Source organism: Diorhabda carinulata, chromosome 4 (genome assembly GCF_026250575.1).
Source record: "Diorhabda carinulata isolate Delta chromosome 4, icDioCari1.1, whole genome shotgun sequence".
NCBI lineage: Eukaryota > Metazoa > Arthropoda > Insecta > Coleoptera > Chrysomelidae > Diorhabda > Diorhabda carinulata.
In genome coordinates, this window is record NC_079463.1 from 5742039 (window position 1) to 5762467 (window position 20429).

The window sequence follows — 20429 nt, forward strand, 5'->3', positions numbered from 1 at the left end:
ACAGCAAAAAGATGATAATTTGACATAAAATTAGATCTACAACTAAAAAGTATTTATATTCTAGTATTACCTACTAAATATCAAAAATATCATGTGGCAACGATGTAATACACATGTATTTGTTGACTTGTCTTAAAATCGGTAGGTCGATTATCTGAAAAAAATCCTCTCGTTTACCTGATTAGAGCTACAAGTATCATTTAAATCGAAGTTCTTTTCAAAAATGGACACTTCTTATCTATCATATTCAGACCGTTTAAAAAAAAGAAGTATAAGTAGTTTTTTCACAGAATATACCCTAAGCAGAAAAACAAACTGTTGTTATTTCCATCCAGTTCCGATTTCGCAGTTTCCTGAATTCACAATTAAAAGCATCTTAGAATTGGGACTCGTTTATTTACAAAATAATATCTACATACATTTCCAACTAAACCAAAGAAAATTAGACAATATAACTTTTAAATGAAAACTGACAAAATACAATTTTTCTAACAAGTAAAGTGAAAAGTGTAATATGTAAAGAAATAAAACAGTAATTCAGTTGAATAGATTGCTCATCATTACAATGATGTAATACTATCATTTTGGGATTTAACAAACATAATATTGGTATAAATACAAGTGAGCCAAAGAACATAAAGTTTGTTGAAGAATATATATATTGAAGTACATTAAAAGGTTTAAGTCAATCTGTACACCAACATAAGTCAAAAATTAGCAATATTGATAACAGAAACAGGTACATAAAATATCACAGCACTTTCGTAGTAAATTTGGATTGTGTGGGATTAATAAAAGTACAACATCAAGGGTTGTATTGTATTGTTAGTAAGTTTATGAGACTACTAATACATATACATACGAAAGGCAAGGATAAATTTATTCTATGTAATATTGCGTAAAAAAGAAGAAGAAGAAAGATTCTTTTAATTAGTGCGTCTTTTATTTATAAGTAAGGTTAGGTTAGGTTGTGTTTTGTATAAATCTTTTACCATTCAATTCATGGAAGTGAAACATTGTTTTAAACTAGAAGAAGAAAATGTACCAACAAAATTTGAGGACAATAATTTTCAGTTACATACAGATATAGACATATTCGATGATAACATTAAATGTGAAGACGATACAGATACCAAACCTACACAATTAATAATGGATAATGAAAACAATATTGACACAAATACTTTAATACAAAACAAAATTGAGCAATTAAATATTCCAATTTTGGAGAGTATCACTCAAGAAAGTATAAATAATTTTAAATTCTTCAATGAAAAACAATATGAGAATAGATATTTTCTTCATTCCAATAATTTGGGCCAGAATGAAGATATTTGTATAAGAGTCCATACAAACAAATTGATGTTGATAACATTATCTAGAAGAAATGATATTGTTACAAGCAATAAACGAATTACAGAAATTAATTTTGAAATTAATAAAAAAATTAGGTGCAATGTTAAGGTTGGTAAGTATACTAAGAGTTTTTATTTTAAGTTCTGAAAATCAAACTCGATCATAGATATAATAATAATTTCATATTCTGTGATGTAATTCACAATTATTGCCTAAGACGACATAAGTAAGGAAATCATTTTATTAGTGGAGGAATAATAAATGTTTTTAAATTGTGATATTATTATCAACTGATCTATATAGAATATGTATATTTTAGTTGGTAAGAAGAAAAATGGGGCCAAACTTCTAAGACCTGATACTATTATGTGTCGTGTACGATTAGAAGGTGAAAAGCAATTGAGGAACATCAGATGTGGAGTTACTGCATATTTAGTTGAAATAAACGGAGCAGTAATAAAAGATCCAAATCTTTTGATAAAAGATCCTAAAAGCTACGGTTACTTAGCCATAATGATGCCAAAAGTACATCAAGGTGAAAATGATTCATGGAATACTCATCTAATCAGTGAAGAAGAATATTCAAATTTGATATCAAAATAAAAAAAACCTAATGTACATGAAATAAAATATATATGAGAAGAAAATACTGGGCTTTAAATTATTTCAGAATAATTTCATGTGAAATATTAGGTACCACAGAATCAGCATAGGTGTTTGTTTTTTAATATCTAGTAATTTACACAAAACCTTGATATCTTTCTCATTGATTAATTTATCTATTGGTGAGTACAGCAATACCTGATCCTGTACTGCAAACTTAAGAACTCAGTTTGGCTGGGACATATTTGTTCAAGGCCTCAATCTCTCTTGATTGTGCTAGTTTTTTGTCCAATAAATTTCTTTCTGTTGTATCTGTACTGATTCTTTTTTATTTCCAAATGGAACTTATACAAACAACACTTTTAAAGTAATTAATGGTTACTGAGTAATTATATGCCCTATAACTTCAGAAAAATCTTTTTAGTCGATTTAGAAATCAGTGTAAATAACATTAGAGTTTTTAAAGAAATTAATTTTTTATCGATTTCCCATACCATCCGAGAAATTAAATAAAACCTCTGAATGTATTGGAAATCTTCCTCTACCTATCTACACTCCAGTGTTCAAATCAAAGTAAATGTTAAAAAAATTTTAGTGATATTGTTCTTTATAAGCTGATGAGTTTTTCAAAAATCTTTTTAACTTGTTTTTATTATTATAGTACTCACAAAAATTCCAGTTATCTTTATTAATTTCCTTTTGTACTAAACAAATTTAATAATAATTTAAGATCCTTCTTATTCAAATCTTTTCTACCTACTCGTTCCTTCCTCAGTAATTACTATCTGTGTTCCCGTCTCCTTTCTCATTTTATATGGGGAGTTTCAATCACATCTAAGGATCCAACATCACAAGCAACAAATTCTACAACTTCAACATCTTCTTGGAATCCAGTAGAGGGCTGCAACCCTCCCGGATTTCCATAAATAAGTCTTAGAGATATAGGAATCTTGAGTTTTTTTTGATACAATTTTTTTATTGTAATAAATATAATTTGGATAATCGGGTCCAGGGAAAGTTTTAGTTTGTTTAATTTTTATTATTAATTTAACGTCGTTATTTAAAAAGCTGGTGGGATTAAATTTGATATTAATACTTTAACTGAGGCCGAATTCCACTTCCCGAGGAAGAGTTTTCAACCGGGAAAGTGAGGTTATAGTGCATTTATTTCAATTCTCCCTTTTCACTCTGTAAATTGGTCATAATTTTATTTAAATAAAACAATAATTAAAAAGATAAATTTATTATAAAAATTTGTACTAAAACTAGGTAACAAAAAAAAATTAAACTAGGAAGTCTTCATGTAGTTTTGATGTTTTGGTATCGATGCTTCTTAAAATGGGCTCAGTTGATAGCGTAATCCCGTTTGCTCATCTATTACGACACCTTCGTCAGCATTAAAAACCAAAGCTTGCCCAAAATTCGTAGGAGTTCGTTTATTTACTCTATTTTGTTCTCTTTTTCCTCTATTATCATTCACGGCTTTATAATTTCCTCCATGTTTTTTAACATTTCCATCAAGTATTAAAGACCTGGCTTTATCATTAATAAACTCAACATCATTCGATGGTGTAGGTTCTCTTTTATCTCTTGAGGTTTGTTGTTGAGGGGAAGATATAACCGGTACATGTTTCGTTTCTTCATATTCGGCATACTCAGAGTTTTGACGGCTCTCATCACCTTCACCATCATGATTATGTCCAGCATGGTTGTAGTCCCAATAATGTTCGCCATATCCTCCATGTTTGTCACCCCATCTTACCTATAGATAGAAAGAATTTTTAGTTGAAAGTACTCTAAATATTTATATTTGATTATTTTGTTACTCCGAAAAATGATGGAAAGCATTAAAAGCAATTTATGAGTTAATGTTTTGATACAACCTAACAATTTAGTTCAAAATGATTGTAGTGAAGATTCTAGTAGTTGCTGATATCCCCATAATTATATTTTTTAATTGTATTATATTTGACATTCTAAATCAAATTTTTTTTGCATGAATTTCGATGTAAAAATACAAAATTGTGGCATGGAATTCCTTTAAAAAAATCACTATTTAATTAATAAAAATTACTTTAGTTTTAAATTCTCCGGCGTGAGGATGTTCTTTTTCATGTCGTTCAATGAAATGATGGTCGTTTCCTCGTTTGTGCCCGTATTCTACATGATCTTTAGCAGGAACGTGAGCGTATCTATTAGTAAAAAGAAAGAAACATATTAGTTATTAGCGGCATTAGCATAGATTTAGATAAGCAATAGCTTTGTGATGTAAGCAAAAAAATTCATAGCGGTAAAAACAATTAATACATGTATACAAATTTAAAGAACATCTAATCCTTAATAGTAGATCAGAAATTAAATCCTGTTAACCTGCTTTCTCAAACACCAAAGAAAATTAAAATTATTTGGAGCCAGGTCCTAAACTTAATAATGTTTGTTGCGATGGAGTAATACTGAATACACTGTTTACACCAACACTCACAATTACACCGTCTGACGCACGTTTTGATAACCAAGTTATCGTCTTCAGAGACTGAAAGTAATTGAGAGTGTTAGTGTAAACGGTATGTTCAGTATGAATTTTACCAGTGGTTTCCAACTTAGTTGGTTTCGTACTATGCCAAAGCAGCGTAAAATTAATAAATAAATAAGCACATTTTCATTAGTTTTTAACAAGCAGATGCAAGTTAAGGCTTAAAACATGTACAGCAACAAATGTCAGGCTTGAGTAAATATTTAATAAAACGATCGTAACCTTTCCTTGTCTATTGAGATTTTCCAAATTTAATTTTTCATATCGTTGCTCCCAATCATTAGGCGTTTCCCTTACGTGACCAAATTCGAGTTCGTCCGGTTTGTCCATAGCTACATAAATATCCCTAATAGAAAAATCGAATTTATTAGGACTATATATGTACCTATAAATTGGACTACTAATACTATTCGGTGAATTTTGAGGGTTTTAGCTAGGGATTTTGGTTATTTGTTTCCTCTGCTTGAATTGGGTTCTTCCCCGTCTGTATGAAGATATTAATGTTGGAATGGGAAGAGTAAATCGCCTTTTTGTAGCAATTAGCAAGAAGAGATACGGTTCTAGGTCTGTTTATAGCCAATAGATAGTGATTTTTTTAACATTTTCGTAGCTAGATTCAATTTTACAAACCCCCTACCGGGTTATAAGTCGTTTAGACTTATTGAAAGGGTTGAAGTATGCGATATCTTAAGATCGATCGCTCGCAGCGATAAGCTTAATATGTTCGGGGCATTAATATCTCTCATTAATATTTAATTTAGTTCAAAAATAACAAAATATAACGATTGCTGCTCGCTGTTAGGGCTGGGCAATTATCAAAAAATATAATCGATTATATAAAATAATCAAAAATAATCGATTTATCGAAAATAATCAATTTTCGGTTATTCGAAAATCGGAAATAAAGCTTCAAAAGAACGATTGTGGTTTGATTCCTACAAAAAACAAGATAAAGAGCGAGTATACCACCAGGAACATACAGAAGACATTATGGTTTGATTCCCAATAAAAACAAACCAAATAATGAACCTACAGAAGATATTTGGAAGTAAGATTCTGATATTCAATTATGTTGAAATAATTATTCAGAAAATAAATTTTTTATTCGTTAAATTGATTATTTTAACGATTGTACGAAAAATAGTGTGTATGCCACAGCCGCGAAACTTTTTAACGACCTCAAGATTATCTTGTCTCGGCCGCAAGCGATATTCGGCGATATTTTCCGATTAATCGATATTTTTAGATTATTTGATTATTTTCGATTAATCGATTAGCGATTATTTTAAAAAATATATATCGATTAATCGATTATTTTGCCCATCCCTACTCGCTGTTAGTTGATTTAGTTCGCGAATTCTCCTCTGGCAGATTTTGGATATACGTACAGTCTATAATGATGTTTGAATTACGCCACATCGGCATGCCGAAAATTGTTAACTAATTTATATTCCGCGTCTGTCATAGAAAATCTAATCGGACGCTACTGAAACCGCAATATTTAACTTCAAATGTCACTTTATAAGCGGGCATCGGATTTAGAAACGCTAACTCAATATTTCATTTAATCTCAAAAAACGCGAAGTCCTAAAACTAAATCTGTCATTTCATTAATTTTGCCTTTGATATGATTAGTTCAAAAATCGCAATTAAAGCTCAGCGCCGAATCACAGATACTACCTACCACAGGCAGAATTCGTTAATTACGTCGTGGAATAAATGCATCAACGGATAGCGAGTAGCTCACTTTATAATTGATATAAAAAACCGTTTTTTGTCGATGTGCAATGAACCATAAGGTGAACAATAACATTCGACTATTTAAAAAAATTAAGAATCATCGTCAAAACTAGAGTTTATACTTAATATACTTACTGGAAAAATTTACTTCCAGCATGAACAGCAGCTGCTGGATTTGCTAGGAAACCGGTTTCTGCAGGCACGTGATCCTGTTTGCTTAAAGTCGTATGATCTACTTGTCTTTTGATTGGAATTTCCCGTGCTGCCAAACCTCCAAAATACGCCACGATCAATAGTGCAATCTGAAATGTATCGACATGAACTACGGCAACAAAAACACGGGTGGATAAATGTCAAACGGGTCCGTTCCTCCTTGTTCGCTTTACGCATGCGCTGCGAGTCGGCGGGTACTTTTGAAATAGTATTTCAAATTTCGCGAGGTTAAAAAGTGCGGCGTTCTTGGGTTCAAGGCTGATGATCGATAAATACAATAAATATAAGAATTTTTAAATGAATGTTAATCCTGTGTGCTAAATGTCCCTCTAAAATGTACTTAATGTTAACATATTAATAAATTGTACGGATATAGTGATACATTGTTTGTTATTTTAGAAATAATTTCATTCGTATAAAACGTCCGATGACACTCTTCTTCTTTAATATTACTCTCCATAATTTACTTTGAGGTTATAAAAAATGATATTTTAGTTAAGTCATATGATACGTATATGTATCTAAATATTACACATTTTACTTACTTCAATGATTTACCTATCAACACAAAATATATTTTCACGTAAATATTAACGCAAATTATTTGATAGTTGAGAAAGAAATCAAGTACAAAGTTTCTACTAGGGGCGTTTGACATTTGACGAGCGCTGACCGCGCAGACGACGTTACGTTCTAGAGCATGCGCACAGCGAGCAAGAAGGACCGGACCCGTATGACATTTATCCATTATTCCATTATCTATTAAGTAACGAGATTAGCTCTGCTACAGAAAAAGTGGGCATGCGCCAAAGGTTGGCTGTTTAGCCTGAAGTATACTCTATAAAAAGCCTACCGTGCTTGTAGACAAACCAGTATAGCCGTTGCATCCGATTGTATTGGGGTTTGTTTTTTTGTTTTGTCGTAAAAATGATCGACGTAAACACAAAGGATTATAATTTATTGAAATAAATGTATGGCAATGAATGTTTGACGCGTCCACGTGTTTTTGAGTTGATCAACCGTTTTCAAGATGACCGAGAAGAAGATTCACGTTCGGGTCGCCCTTCCACGTCAAAAACGATTGAATATAGCGAAAAAGTCAGTAAACTTGTTCGATCTGACCGTATGATTAAGTATTCGTGCGATTGCTGAATCTAAGGGAATTGACAAAGAGTTTATGCGGCCATTTTACATGAAAATTTTAACGTGCGAAAGTATGCAGAACTGGTGCCTCGTTTCGCACTTTTCATCACGAACAACAACGAACAAATTTCGGCCGAGATATGACAATTTATGACTCATTAGAATAAAAAATAAATTCCTGAAATCATTGTTCAAATACCCAGTAGCGCCGTCAGAATAGGGCGTCATACATGAAGGGGCGCTGCTGGCGAGATATTTGAGCGACGCCTGAAAAATCTCAAAAAATTTCGAAAAACTCATTATGTTGAAAACACTAGATTGGAACAAAAAGTTTCGAAAAGAGAATTGGGCAAAAATTTTGAGAGGTACCGAGTCGCAAATTTCCATTTCCCATTTCAATGATATGAAATTAGTTTTTCTTAATCAGATAGTTATTTAAAAAAATAGTTATTAAAAAAACGGTTAATTCATTATATCCTTTGACTTTTTTCGTATAGATTTGAGTAGCGGTTAAGGTGCGCCATATAAATTTGGCCCAGAGTGCTAAAGCCGGCACTGTAAATACGTGAACTAATTCGAAATCTTATGGAAACTGTTTCATTGACTCCTTTTTCTAAGGTTACTATTACAATGCATACAATATTTTTTTAATATTATTAATGTTTAAAAAAAACCTTCGTAATTATAAAGAATCGAATAGTTTCCAATGGAGAGTACAAAAACGCAACAATTACTGCGTTTACCGTTAATTTCTTTATAAACAATAGAAAACAAAGGAATTTTGTGATTTCACGGTGGATTAAAGTGATCCGTACAAAATAAATTGAATTAAAAATAGAAAAAAGAGAAGTGGGTATTCGAAAGTTGACAAGTAAAAAGTTTATTTTTGGTTTCGAACGTAATAAAGACAGAACCGTATCGTGAATATATAAACTGTGATATAAAAAATTAGCAATAGAGTTCAATACAAAAATTAGAATTCAATACACCTTAAATATTAGTCGAATATGACCTTAACATAACCTTAATTTGCCCTATTTTTCTATAAAAGTTTGTTTTTGATGGAAATGCATAAATAAGCTATGACTTCGTAGTACACAAAATCTTCATTATTCTACCAAACACACAACAAGACTTTTCGCTGTGCCGTTCGCTCATTAACTCTATCTTCCACTTTAATTTCACACATTTTCCTTACTGCTATTTAAACTTTTGTTTTCAATAGTGTTTTAATTAAAATAAACAAAGAGAAAACGATGTGCAATTCATAGTATTAAAGACTAATCTTAAAAAGTTACGATTTGTTTATTACTTATGACACGCCCTCTGGATATTAAGTGTTAAATGAAAAACATTAAATGTCAACCGTCAAAAGTATGGTTTTGTCCCATTCTCAAGCATGCGCAGTTTATATATAAAGTGTCTCGAACGAAAGAGAAAATGAATATTGTTTTTTCCCATACCAACAGTCCATAAAGGAGTATTACATATATGATTCGTCCAAAAGGTTTCATTTTCACGTGATCTTTTTCAATCAAAATAGAATATAATAAACAAAAAATACATTCATTTTAAGAGATGCTGCAAACAACAAAAAAACAACAATTGGAATGTCTGGAACTATCGAACAATTAAACTGTCTGTCGCGCGTTTCGATAACCAATTTATCGTCTTCAGAGACTCAAAGTTAACTCTTTACCTACTGAAGACGATAATCAAAACGTACTTTATACCCTGTAGTTGTGAGTGTTGGTGTAGTCGTAGCACAAACAGTTTTCTCAAGAAGCCAAGTAAAGAAAAAAATAATTTGGGGAAATATGCATGGTTTCTAATAAGAGTAAAATCATTTTTGAATATATTGCGTGAAATTTGAAGGATTTTAATTGTACACGAGTCTAATAGTGAATAAAAGTATGTTTTTTGGATCCCTTCAATACTCTTAAACCCTCTAGCTTTTGCGTAAATAAAATGCTATCTAAAATAATTATTTAAAAAAAAAATAAGCGAATGAATCAAATTTATAAATTTTTCATTCACTCTATTACATCTTTATTATAATAAATTATTATTCAACTCACAAGCCGAATAAAACATTTGAACGCAAAAATATAAAAAAACCGGAATTACCTTGAAACTCATTTTGATGCACTTAAATCTGTTATTGTAACTTCGTGATTGAAACTGATGTTAATTGTTACGAATTTTTGCTTTTATATCATCTAGAGAGAAAAGTTCAGAATGCGCCCAATTCCAGTGGCGCTCGTAGTAATTATAAAATCAAATAAATTAACTATTTCACTGCATTTTGTTTATTACAATCCGAATTTAGGAACTAATTCCAAATATGCACCGTTCTTATTCTTCAACTTCAACTATCACATTATAGTTGCTTTCCAACTTATTAAGCACTTTGTGTACGGAACCTATGGGCTCCCGCTTTATGAGCTTGATCCTCAAAAATCAATTAGAACAAGCTTCGGTGAATTTTGTGTCAAGTGTCAAATTTTAAAGCATAACCACACATTAATTGTTAATCGATTAATTAAATAAAAAAAATAGATACCACCAAAGAACTTCTTTTTAATTATACTTTTTACTATAAATTACCTTTTTGGGCCCGTTTATAGTTTTTATATTGCGTAATAATAAATATTCCGATTTTGTTCAACCATCCAATAATGTGAGAGAAAATATGTACTAAACAAATTGAAATAAATGCCTACATAACCTCAACTCTCCATCTTGTGTTTGAAGCGCAACTTTCAAACTCACAAAACATAAATATCTGATGTTTGAGGCACAATGGAAAAACGCAACTACGTTTGACCACAGATCTCAAAAACATAGACATAGTAATACTAGAATGAGTATTCGATAACATTTTTGTTTCTATATTGGAACGAGATACAAAGAAAGTTACAGTTTGGTTATCTCTGTCTAAGGTACGTAGTGTTCGGAAATAAGTTTAGTAGTACGAGGGTGGTTCAAATAAAAACCGGAATTTTGCTAGAGACAAATTTTATTATTAAGTAACAGTAACAGAGCTGAATTTTTTACGGTTTCTCTAGATATTCTCCGTGTTACTTTTGCCAAATCTCCGGAAACTTTCAAATGCTTTTTTCCTAAAAATCTCTCACGTAATCATTGCTTTAGAATCGCAGTTTGCCAAGTGCTTATTTCAATGGATTTAAAGTCATAATCGAAGATTTAAAAAAATCATTGAAATCGGATGATTTTTCTTTTTTAGACCTAAAAAACGAGGGGACCGCGTAAGTATAAAATTACCATTTTCTTAATTTTCGAGAGAATTTCATCGTGAATTATTCATTCATAAATTCTATTTTATTATAATAAACGCGAGTGACGATTTTAAAAATAATCAAGAGCTGTACGATACGGCATATAATTATGAATCTTCTACAAGTTCTGGTTAAATTATTACAAGAAATATCGGGTAATTTAAAAACGAGGTATGCAGATTTCGAGGAAATATAATTTGGATGACACACAAGTTAATTTTGACACAGTACGTAACTTTTTCGGTGATTGCCACTTTTATCTACTATTATCTACAAATAACACTTGTCTACAAATGGAAAAATTTGTCGGAAAGTCTCTATGTACGCCTATGCATATTTCACAAATTTTCTAATTCTGGTAAGTTCTTCGACACTGCGGTTTTTTTATTTCTTGCTCTAGAACTTTATTATAATTATAGATAAAAAGGTTATATTATTTATTTGCTCGAATAGTTTCAAATAAATTTCTCAAGAAAGTTTATGTAACGCGTCGTTGGAACCAGTCTACATGTACGGTATCGCCAATCAAGAAGCCACCATCAAGTTGGTGAAAATTAGAAAATAAATAAAACAAATCTAAAGCAGGTTCAATGATACACGTTTAAATAACGAAGATTTGTGAATAAACGATTTTTTAATGGAAATATCTTGTTATAAATTGGAGTTTGTATGAATCCACCTTGTTTACACTTATCAGTAATAGTCAACTTGATACAGCACTTCTTTAAATAATTACTCTAATTCTGTATATTATAAAGTTGACATCATTAAAAATATTATAATTTTGGATGTGTTTAGAAGTTGTTAAAGTATTTTCGCGATTAAAATCATTCAACTCTCAAGTTTGTATTCCCCCGTATAATATTTAACGAAACTTTAATTTAGAATGTACACTTTTGTTCACTGAAAAAGCATACACTTTAATCAATGTTCCTACCTAATGTCACTGTGATACCGGTGACAGATAATGCAATAATTATAACTGTATTATTATATCTTCCGGGGGATGGAGCTACTCGACAATACACTTCTCTACTAGTCACAACGCTTGCGCACAATTCTGAATAGGTTTGATAGAATGCGGGTGCTGTCTTCTTAGTTGGCAACACTTACTGGGTATATTAAATATATGATTATCCATTATTTTTGATAATAGGTACTGTTATTTAATTTCTAATCATTATTTTTAAATCAAATTTAATGTATTGAAAATAACTATTTTTAATGTATTGTTTATTTTTGAAATAATTTTGACGTTCCATTTCCGCCATCATGTAAACATAGTAGGCATATTACGTGCGTCAAACCAACTACGTCAAAAACATAAATTTAGTTATTATTTAGAAAACAACAAAATCAGAATATACAGTTTGTATTGTAATTATTTACTCATAAAAAATTAACTTCACTCAACCACTTACATTAATTTTATAGGTTACTCATATTTCTCGAGAAATAACCTAACCGAACATCAAAATACAAACTGAACGATATGATGTTTATCACTTTCATGACACTCACCACAGAAATGTAAACTTAGTTGTTACATATATGTTATAACCGCATGCTTCAAGGTTCTGATTGGCTCATTCCGTTTTGTTTTATTACTTTTTTGTGCGTTCTTTTATATTTATTTAGTTCTATGATACACACTGCCCATGAGAGTTAATAGTAGACAGGAGAATAAATAATTTTTAAAGCTTAAAAAACCATAGACAAATAGAGCCCGTAAATTGAGCGCATTTACCCGCTGGTCTATCATGTAGAGAGGACCATTAGTGCATTTCACTAAGCGTTCACGGCATCTGAAATAACTTTTTTCTACGACCGTGCGTTTTAACCCACTTTCCCGCACGCATTTTAGTTTTGAAAGTGACATAAAGTGTCACTTTCCCGCACAAGTGCGGGAAAGTGACATTCTTCAAAGGAGAAACAAATATCAAAACTGGTTTGATATCAGTTGCTATGACAACCCAAGCGTGTAATTGTTACTAAAACGTCAAAGTTGTTCAAAACGTCTTGGAAGTGACCGAATAAGAACAATCTTCTTTTAAATTGAACCACATTAAACCGAATCCGATACAATAATATTAATGGATTCATCCGACGAATAACTTCCCGAAGCCGTTTTGAAGGCTGCAAATGAAGCTAATTCCGAGCCGTTACCTGCCAAATCCAGACTAAAGTATGAGAAGCAATACGACCATTTTGTTACATGATGTAAGAAGAAAGGGGCCAAAACTTATAAGGAAGAGGTATTTCTGGCGTATTTTTCAGACCTAAGTAAGGTTTTGAAATCTAATACATTATGGTCCCGCTATTCGATGGTAAAAAGTTTCTCTGTACTACAAATGACTTAAAACCGTTGCCGTCACCGTCATCTTTATGCGACCTGCAACCGATGCCATCTTCACCGACGTCATCTACCTTCCAGTTGAAACCAAATAACTCTACTGGGCCGGCAATTCTTACTGGTCTACAGAATACAACAAATTGTGTTTTCAATATTAATATTTATAATAATTAATAGTTTTTAGTTAAAATTTTGTATATTATTATGTTTGTTGGAATAAAATAATTTTTGAAAAATGGGTTGGTATACTTTTATGTATATACGGTCGTAGAAAAAATAATGTTCCTAACTCATACGTAAAGTGTCTTTCCCGCACTTGACCGCTTGCCCGAACTCCGCTCCGCGTCGTTCGGGACAACTGCAGTCGCGTGCGGGAAAGTATCACTTTCCGCACTTGTTAGGAAAATAACTATTGGGCATTCCACATAGCGACTACGATCGTTTTGATCGTGGCGTGAACGTTAGTCAGGACCTTTGCCAACAAGTGGATCAAAGTGAGCGTTGAAACAATTAGCAGAATTTGAAGTTTATATGGAACTGAATTTTTTATTATACTTTGATATTATATCTACAGCTCTACCTCGATCAACCTCCTTACCTAACCTAACCTTGAAGGGTTAATTAATATATGATATGCAAATTTAACACTCTAATTTTGTTTTCGATATGTATTATTTGAGCGTCCAATTGTTACATGAGTCTCGTACCGATTATAATAAAATAGTCTTTTTTAATAAAACACGAACAATACTGTAACATATAATATAAATACTTTTTTATAAAAACTTATTAATCAAGTTTTAAATCCTTTGCGATTGATATTGTACAAATATGCATCATCTGGTGCTTATTAGCTTTAAAATTTTCTATAGCTCTATTTTTGCTAACTTCCCATTGATACAATTCCCTGTATAACGGTCTGACGAATTTCATCCTTCCTACAACATTAATCCAATCTAAAACTTCTTGTATTTTTTCTTCCCATCTGGCTTTCAAGCAAATCTTCAACCAATGAAATTTAATTTCGGCGTTTTTAATTTTCTGAATATCGAATAAATCGCCAAGAATTTTTAATTTGTGTATTGGTTGTTTTTCAGATTGGCACAATTTTTGTAAAAAATATATGCGTTGTTCTGGCATTAATTTCTCAGTAACTTCTGCAGTAATGGGACATATTTCGTCGCCAGTCCATTTACAAAACTTTTCTAAAAGCGCATCACAAGCAACCGCCAAAGATTTATCATAATCCGGAATCAACAGAGGCATTCCAGGAGTATGTAACCATTTTTGCCATGGAATGTTTTTTATAGATTCCTCTGTCGAAAAGTAGCTTTCGAAGAACTGCTGGAAATCTGATGTTTCTATCGATTTGTATTTGAATGTTTCGAAATAGGCTCTTAAAAATGGTTCAAACTTTTCTAAAACAAAAAAAAACATTATACTATAAATTCGTTTTTACTAATTATGGATTTAAGGAATCCCTTTGGAGAAACACCTTTTTCCAAAATCAAAATGAAAAACAAAAGAAATTTGACTAGTACCTTTCAATCCTGTTCATACAAAAGAATTGAAAGATTGCAGATTTTATTTCTAGTACTAGAGAAGCTGAGGATACTAGTTGAGGATCAGCTAGACTACACGAAGCCCAAAGTGGGTTTAGGAAAAAAATAATTAATGTATTCACAATTAAACAAATAATAAAGAAAACAGAACAGAAGAAGTTTACATTGCCTTCCTAGACCTACAAAAAGCTTCTGACTGAGTAAAACAAACAGTTTGAGAAAACCTCAATCAGACAGAAGACTGATAATAAAAAATGAACTAAGATATGGAGTGTACTGAGTTCTCTATTTATAATAGTTGTGGATGATTTAGTTAAAGCAACAAAAAATTATCCCAAAAAGTAGGAATGGGATATTGTATATTAAAACAAGTAGAATTGTTAGAAGATGCCTCGGCAGATGACTTTAGAAAAGCAAGAATACCTCAAAATTGTACTTTCAAGGTCGTTCATAGGCAAAAAATAAATGAGCAGAAAAACCAAAATGACTGGAGAAACTTAGGAGAATGAATAGAATAACGTAAAAAAATCAGAAAAGGAGCATTAAGAGAAGAATATTCAATAAAAAACTGGAATGATAGAAAACAACATGCTAAAATAGTTTGAACACATTGCTAGAATGATCAAGAAGAGACCAGTTAAAGCTATATTGGAAGAACAATCAAATAACAAACAGAAGAGAGGTAGCCTCAAAAACACAGTGTTCTTGATGTTAAGCACATTTTCTTTTATTTTTATTTTCATCATTATTCTAATTTTCTTGGGGAAATTGCAAGAATAAGGTATATTGAGGCCTTAGAATCAACAAATAGGTATGATTTGTTCTATTTCGTTCCAAAAAAGTAAAATGTATTTACTTCTGAAGTTACGAAATAATAAATTAATACTCATACTTCATTTTTGGTACCACCAAGTATATAATTCGAATCTCAAGGCCCAACTAGATAATTTAAAACAATTAGGAATAATAAATAAAGAAAGTGTTCTATAGCCTTCAGGTTTAGAAATTACCAATTCATTAATGGTATTTGAGTACCTACAAAACGATAAAATGATTTAAAATAAATGAAATAAAAAAAGTTTTAAAGTAAATCTCTACCTGGCCCACCAACAGAACTTTCCAAATATCTAAGAAAAGTCTGTCCTTTTTCATACGGAACCGTCGAAAATGCCTCATCTGGATGTATTCCTCTTAAATCGACAACCAAATTTGTTAAAGGATTATCAGCTCCTAGCACTGAAATCTTTAAGAAAATATCATTTATGTCATTTCTATAAAAAGACAAACTAAACCAATTATATAAATAAAGTTATGAGAAAAATGTAGACTCACAGCCTCTTCTAGATCACTAATCCCCGCATATGCATCAAAATCTTGCATTTGGGTAGATGTTAATTTTCCAATAATCTTTCTTTCAACAAACATTGTGAATCCTTCATTTAACCAAAAATGTTCAAACGTTTTATTTGTTACTAAATTTCCAGTCCAACTGTGCGCTATTTCATGTGCTATAACATTTGCTAACGATCTATCACCAGCCTAAAATAAAAGCATATTATAAATCAAATAAAAGACACCTTATAATGATAAAATAATCAACTTGAGCTTTTTACAAGAAATTAACAAATCATATGAAATGAATTCAAATATCTTACCAATAAAGTTGGTGTAACAAAAGTCAAACATGGATTTTCCATTCCTCCATAGGGAAAGCTGGGAGGCAACACCAACAAATCATAAACTCCCCAAACGTAGGGTCCGCATATTTCCTCAGCAGTCTTTAACTGGTGCTCAGTTAAAGCAAACTCATAAGCACAATCTTCAATAATCTCCTTTTCAGCCCAAACGTGAGAGCGTGGTCCTAATTTTCTGGATTCTAATGATCCTACTGCCAGAGCTATAAGATATGAAGGCACTGGAACCGTTTGATTGAAATTTGATTGTTTGTTATCTTCTACAAGAGTCGAATCTTCTTTAATTGCAGACATTAGCACAGTCATGTCTTTTGGAGCCAATATCTAAATATAAAAAATTGGAATTTTCTGTATAAGAATGTTTTGATAGCCACTAATAATTTCTTTTAAATCAAAACTTTGTTTTATTATGATACTCACTGTAGCTTTGTAAGTCTGTTTAACGGATGGAGTATCTTGACAGGGTAAAACCGATCTTGCATGTGTGGGCTAAAAAAATTAAAACCTTTAGTCTACTGCTGTAAAAGTTTTTTTCTTTTATATATTGCTGGAAATATCAAATATTAAGATATTGTGGGGAATACTTACTTGGAACTGACTAAATAAAAATGGATGTTTCTTGCCTGAAGTTGCTTGTGGAGATAACCACTGAAGACCACTAGCCTCTGGAGAAGTCTCATATTCAATACAAATTTTAAAGCTGAAATAAGATTCATTTGTTCTCACGATTTTTGAATGTTTGTGTTTATATTTAAAAACAATAACATATATAAAAGGTCTGAGAAATAAGAAATTTAAAATTATATCTAGGTATTCAAGGCATCAAGAATTTTCTTTAAATAATGATTCTTAAGATTTTATTCAATTGCAAAATACTTTTTGCTAGCTATTTCTTCAATTATACACTGCTATTTATATTGTCATCTACAAATTCCCTACAAATTTTTGAATCCCTACTCTGATTTGTGAAATCTTACTTTGAGAAAATAAATTTGGCATTGCTTGAGAGCTTAAAAGTTACCACCAGTAAAAATTCAATAGCGACATTAATATAATTAGAGAAAAGTTTTAATCTTTCATCGCCTTATAAAGATCTGAATGAAATATTAGATTTACATTTTTTTGTAGCCAAATAGTTGATGAAGTCCAGCAAAAAAGCACAACAAAAACTTTATCAAAAATGTCAGCAAAAGACCAATTCATCAGCTTCAACATTTAGTAAATATATTAACTAGGAGACAATATATTTCACAAAGTAATAAACATACCTGTTAGCTTCCGTCTTAGGTAGCTGTACAATTAATTTGGATCCAAAATCCTCCAGGTGATCCGATAATTGATACTCCAATTTTTCCTTGGTATCCACCTCATATATTGAGGATATTTTAAGTTTGAATGCATCGAGGGTCTAAAATAATAATAATTAGAAAGTATTCAATTCAATCCAAAAACTGTATTTCTGTGAATTATTAAAATTAATATTTTAAAAGTATTATAAACTATATTATAAAATATTATCTAGCACTAAATATCACTCAATAAACATATATTAAAAAAGTATAACCATAAAAATTTCCAATTAAATCTCAAGTGGTATAATTGATAACATACTTACCAATTCGTTATATTTTTCTTGAATTTTTTCAACTGATAAAATGGTGTGGCCATTCAAAGTCTTTGAGTTGAACTGAATATTCAAGTTTAAAAATATGTCCGTAACAATAACTTGGTCTGAAATATTATATCTTTAGAGATATAATTAAAATTAATGGCATTATTACCTGGTCTGGAAAATGAACTAGGATCACAAGGGCTTAATCCAACGTTTTTCATATTTTATTATTAATGCTGTTATTAAATAATTGTACCTGAAGAAAAAACTATTTCTTTTTGATTTTTGTTATTACAAACTGGTTTAGATATAAAAACTAACATAAATTGTGGCGAACTTGAGTTTTAATACTTAACATTGTCAACAAATAATTTGGAGGAGGGGAATACAATGAATTGGCGAATTTACACGTTTCATGGATAACTGGGAAAAATTCTGGATTTTCGCGATTAATCCAATTATTTAAATGCTTTAAGCGTAAAGAAACATACAGTACCCAAAAAGGGAAGGGTGAAATTCATAAATTTTTTAGTAGAGACAGGAAATATTCCAAATATAAACTTCTCGGTTTTGCTTATTTCAATCTACTAGTGTTTTCTTTCACTTTGAAAAAACTAGGACGTATAGTTGAAATATTCATTCGACAAAACTACAGTTTACAATAAATAAAAAACAGTGAAATTATTCAAGAAAATTTAACGCTACCTCCAGTAATATGAGTTTAAAAAAAGAAGATTTGGTGAAGGCTTATAACCTAATATTAAAGTGTCAATACGATAAACCTTTATATTTGAATGTTGGAATGGACGATGAAATGAAACAGATTTTACAGACATCCAAGAAGATAGAAAACGCTTCGAAAAAAGTATACAAAAAATTGGTTAAGTATGCATTTTTTTAAATGTTAATTTTAGGAAGGATTAAGAGAAGGCATTTCAGCAGGACGTGATAGCAATTTTCAAGAAAGTTTTGATAGAGGCTTTGAAGAAGGCTTTAGAAACGGGTTTCTATTGGGAAAATGCAAAGGAATCTTAATGTAATTTGTTTTAAAACCTAATCAACATTACATGCTAATATAAAGTTAGTGTTTGCAATTTGCAAAATTTAAAATATTCGTATGTTTTAGAGCAGAATCAAAACTTATGACATCAGATGAAAAAACACATGCTTTATTAGAAAATATAAGCCTAGGCTCTTGCGAAATCTGCAAAAATCAAGATTCTTTGATAGATGAAGAAAATATTGATAACCTCACAGAAATACAGATTAAATCTTTCAACAAAAATGTTCAAACTTTGATTTCTAATTTTGGAGAAAATATACTGAGTGATATAACAAAATAAGTAATTTGGAAATAAAGAAAACACTAGATGTTTATTTAAATGGTTTTGGTTTTTTAACTATTAAAAAATTACCTTTTAATCACCATGTAGTAGTACTTGAGGTCTAGGGTTGCCACCCGTATTTTATAATAAAGTAATGTAGGATATTTCAGTTAAATATACTCTATACTTCATGAGAACAATAAAGTTTGCAAAAATACTTTATTTCGCATCTTTATGGAGAAGTCACTTCATTAAACACACTTTATAGTCAGATATTTATATATAGTGTATATGCTCATAGGGGTCAAAAGTTTTTTGCCGATCCTATAAACCATTCATTCAATTTCAAAAAATACACTATAACTCTATCATATTGTCGAGCAGAATGTCTTACAAACCAAATACGGCAGTGTTCCTTATTGGCTTACTTTATGAGATCGCATATTTATATTTTACCGTTGAGTGCGACAAGTACAAACTTGCAAGTACCGTTGATTTGTTTATTATTCTTCAACTGTCAGTCTGTTTTCGTTCTCGCAAATTCAGACTAGTAAGATTTTAAATGGGTAAAACCAAAGAAATATAGGCTTAAACTCGTGCAGTAATCGCAAGTCTTCATAGTCTACGTGAAGAAATGTGCAGAACCTTGAACAAAGCTGATTGGTTACGTTTGCGATAAATCAACGTCCTGAATCGGCTCATACTCAAGTATGCGCATTATAACAATCCGAAAGTGTTTACCAGCTACAAAACATACACAAGGGCATATATGTAATACTTTAATAATAATTATGTATGTAATACTTTACTTTAATAATGATTATTACATATATGCACAAAGGTACGCTCTGTGTTACCAACTGATTCGCTTTAGTTCTACCAAACTAAAGATAAAAATCTTACTATTAGCGTTGGTTGTTTATAAAGATGCATCTAACAAGATTATTATGCATTTATTATACAAGAAGAATTAATATTATTAAATATAATTTTTCC

The 20429-nt window shown here is 30.9% G+C and overlaps 4 protein-coding genes across 5 annotated transcripts; 2 read left to right on the forward strand and 2 right to left on the reverse strand.

Moving 5' to 3' along the window:
• Window positions 1-928: 928 nt before the first annotated feature.
• Window positions 929-2003, forward strand: LOC130892305 (protein Abitram). The gene is made up of 2 exons (XM_057797663.1): window positions 929-1468; window positions 1676-2003. The coding sequence occupies exons 1-2, from the start codon at window positions 1003-1005 to the stop codon at window positions 1957-1959; spliced, it is 750 nt and encodes a 249-aa protein (XP_057653646.1). The 5' UTR covers window positions 929-1002; the 3' UTR covers window positions 1960-2003.
• A 1183-nt stretch (window positions 2004-3186) lies between these two features.
• On the reverse strand, window positions 3187-9754 carry LOC130892306 (uncharacterized). 2 transcript variants are annotated; one of them, XM_057797665.1, is made up of 4 exons: window positions 9716-9754; window positions 6368-6534; window positions 4034-4151; window positions 3187-3721 (listed from the first exon to the last, which is right to left on the reverse strand). In XM_057797665.1, exons 1-4 carry the CDS (start codon window positions 9725-9727, stop codon window positions 3293-3295), a joined length of 726 nt encoding a protein of 241 aa, XP_057653648.1. In that variant the 5' UTR covers window positions 9728-9754; the 3' UTR covers window positions 3187-3292. The 2 variants fall into 2 exon arrangements, with proteins under 2 accessions (XP_057653648.1, XP_057653647.1); XM_057797664.1 differs by lacking the exon at window positions 4034-4151 and adding an exon at window positions 4715-4838.
• Window positions 9755-13986: 4232 nt separating this feature from the next.
• Window positions 13987-18559, reverse strand: LOC130892572 (leukotriene A-4 hydrolase). The gene is made up of 9 exons (XM_057798041.1): window positions 18278-18559; window positions 18112-18227; window positions 17765-17904; window positions 17085-17196; window positions 16917-16985; window positions 16458-16820; window positions 16135-16341; window positions 15901-16045; window positions 13987-14658 (listed from the first exon to the last, which is right to left on the reverse strand). The coding sequence occupies exons 1-9, from the start codon at window positions 18327-18329 to the stop codon at window positions 14030-14032; spliced, it is 1833 nt and encodes a 610-aa protein (XP_057654024.1). The 5' UTR covers window positions 18330-18559; the 3' UTR covers window positions 13987-14029.
• Window positions 18560-18743: 184 nt separating this feature from the next.
• LOC130892573 (uncharacterized) lies at window positions 18744-19485 on the forward strand. The gene is made up of 3 exons (XM_057798042.1): window positions 18744-18973; window positions 19023-19144; window positions 19235-19485. Exons 1-3 carry the CDS (start codon window positions 18824-18826, stop codon window positions 19449-19451), a joined length of 489 nt encoding a protein of 162 aa, XP_057654025.1. The 5' UTR covers window positions 18744-18823; the 3' UTR covers window positions 19452-19485.
• The last annotated feature ends 944 nt before the right edge of the window (window positions 19486-20429 follow it).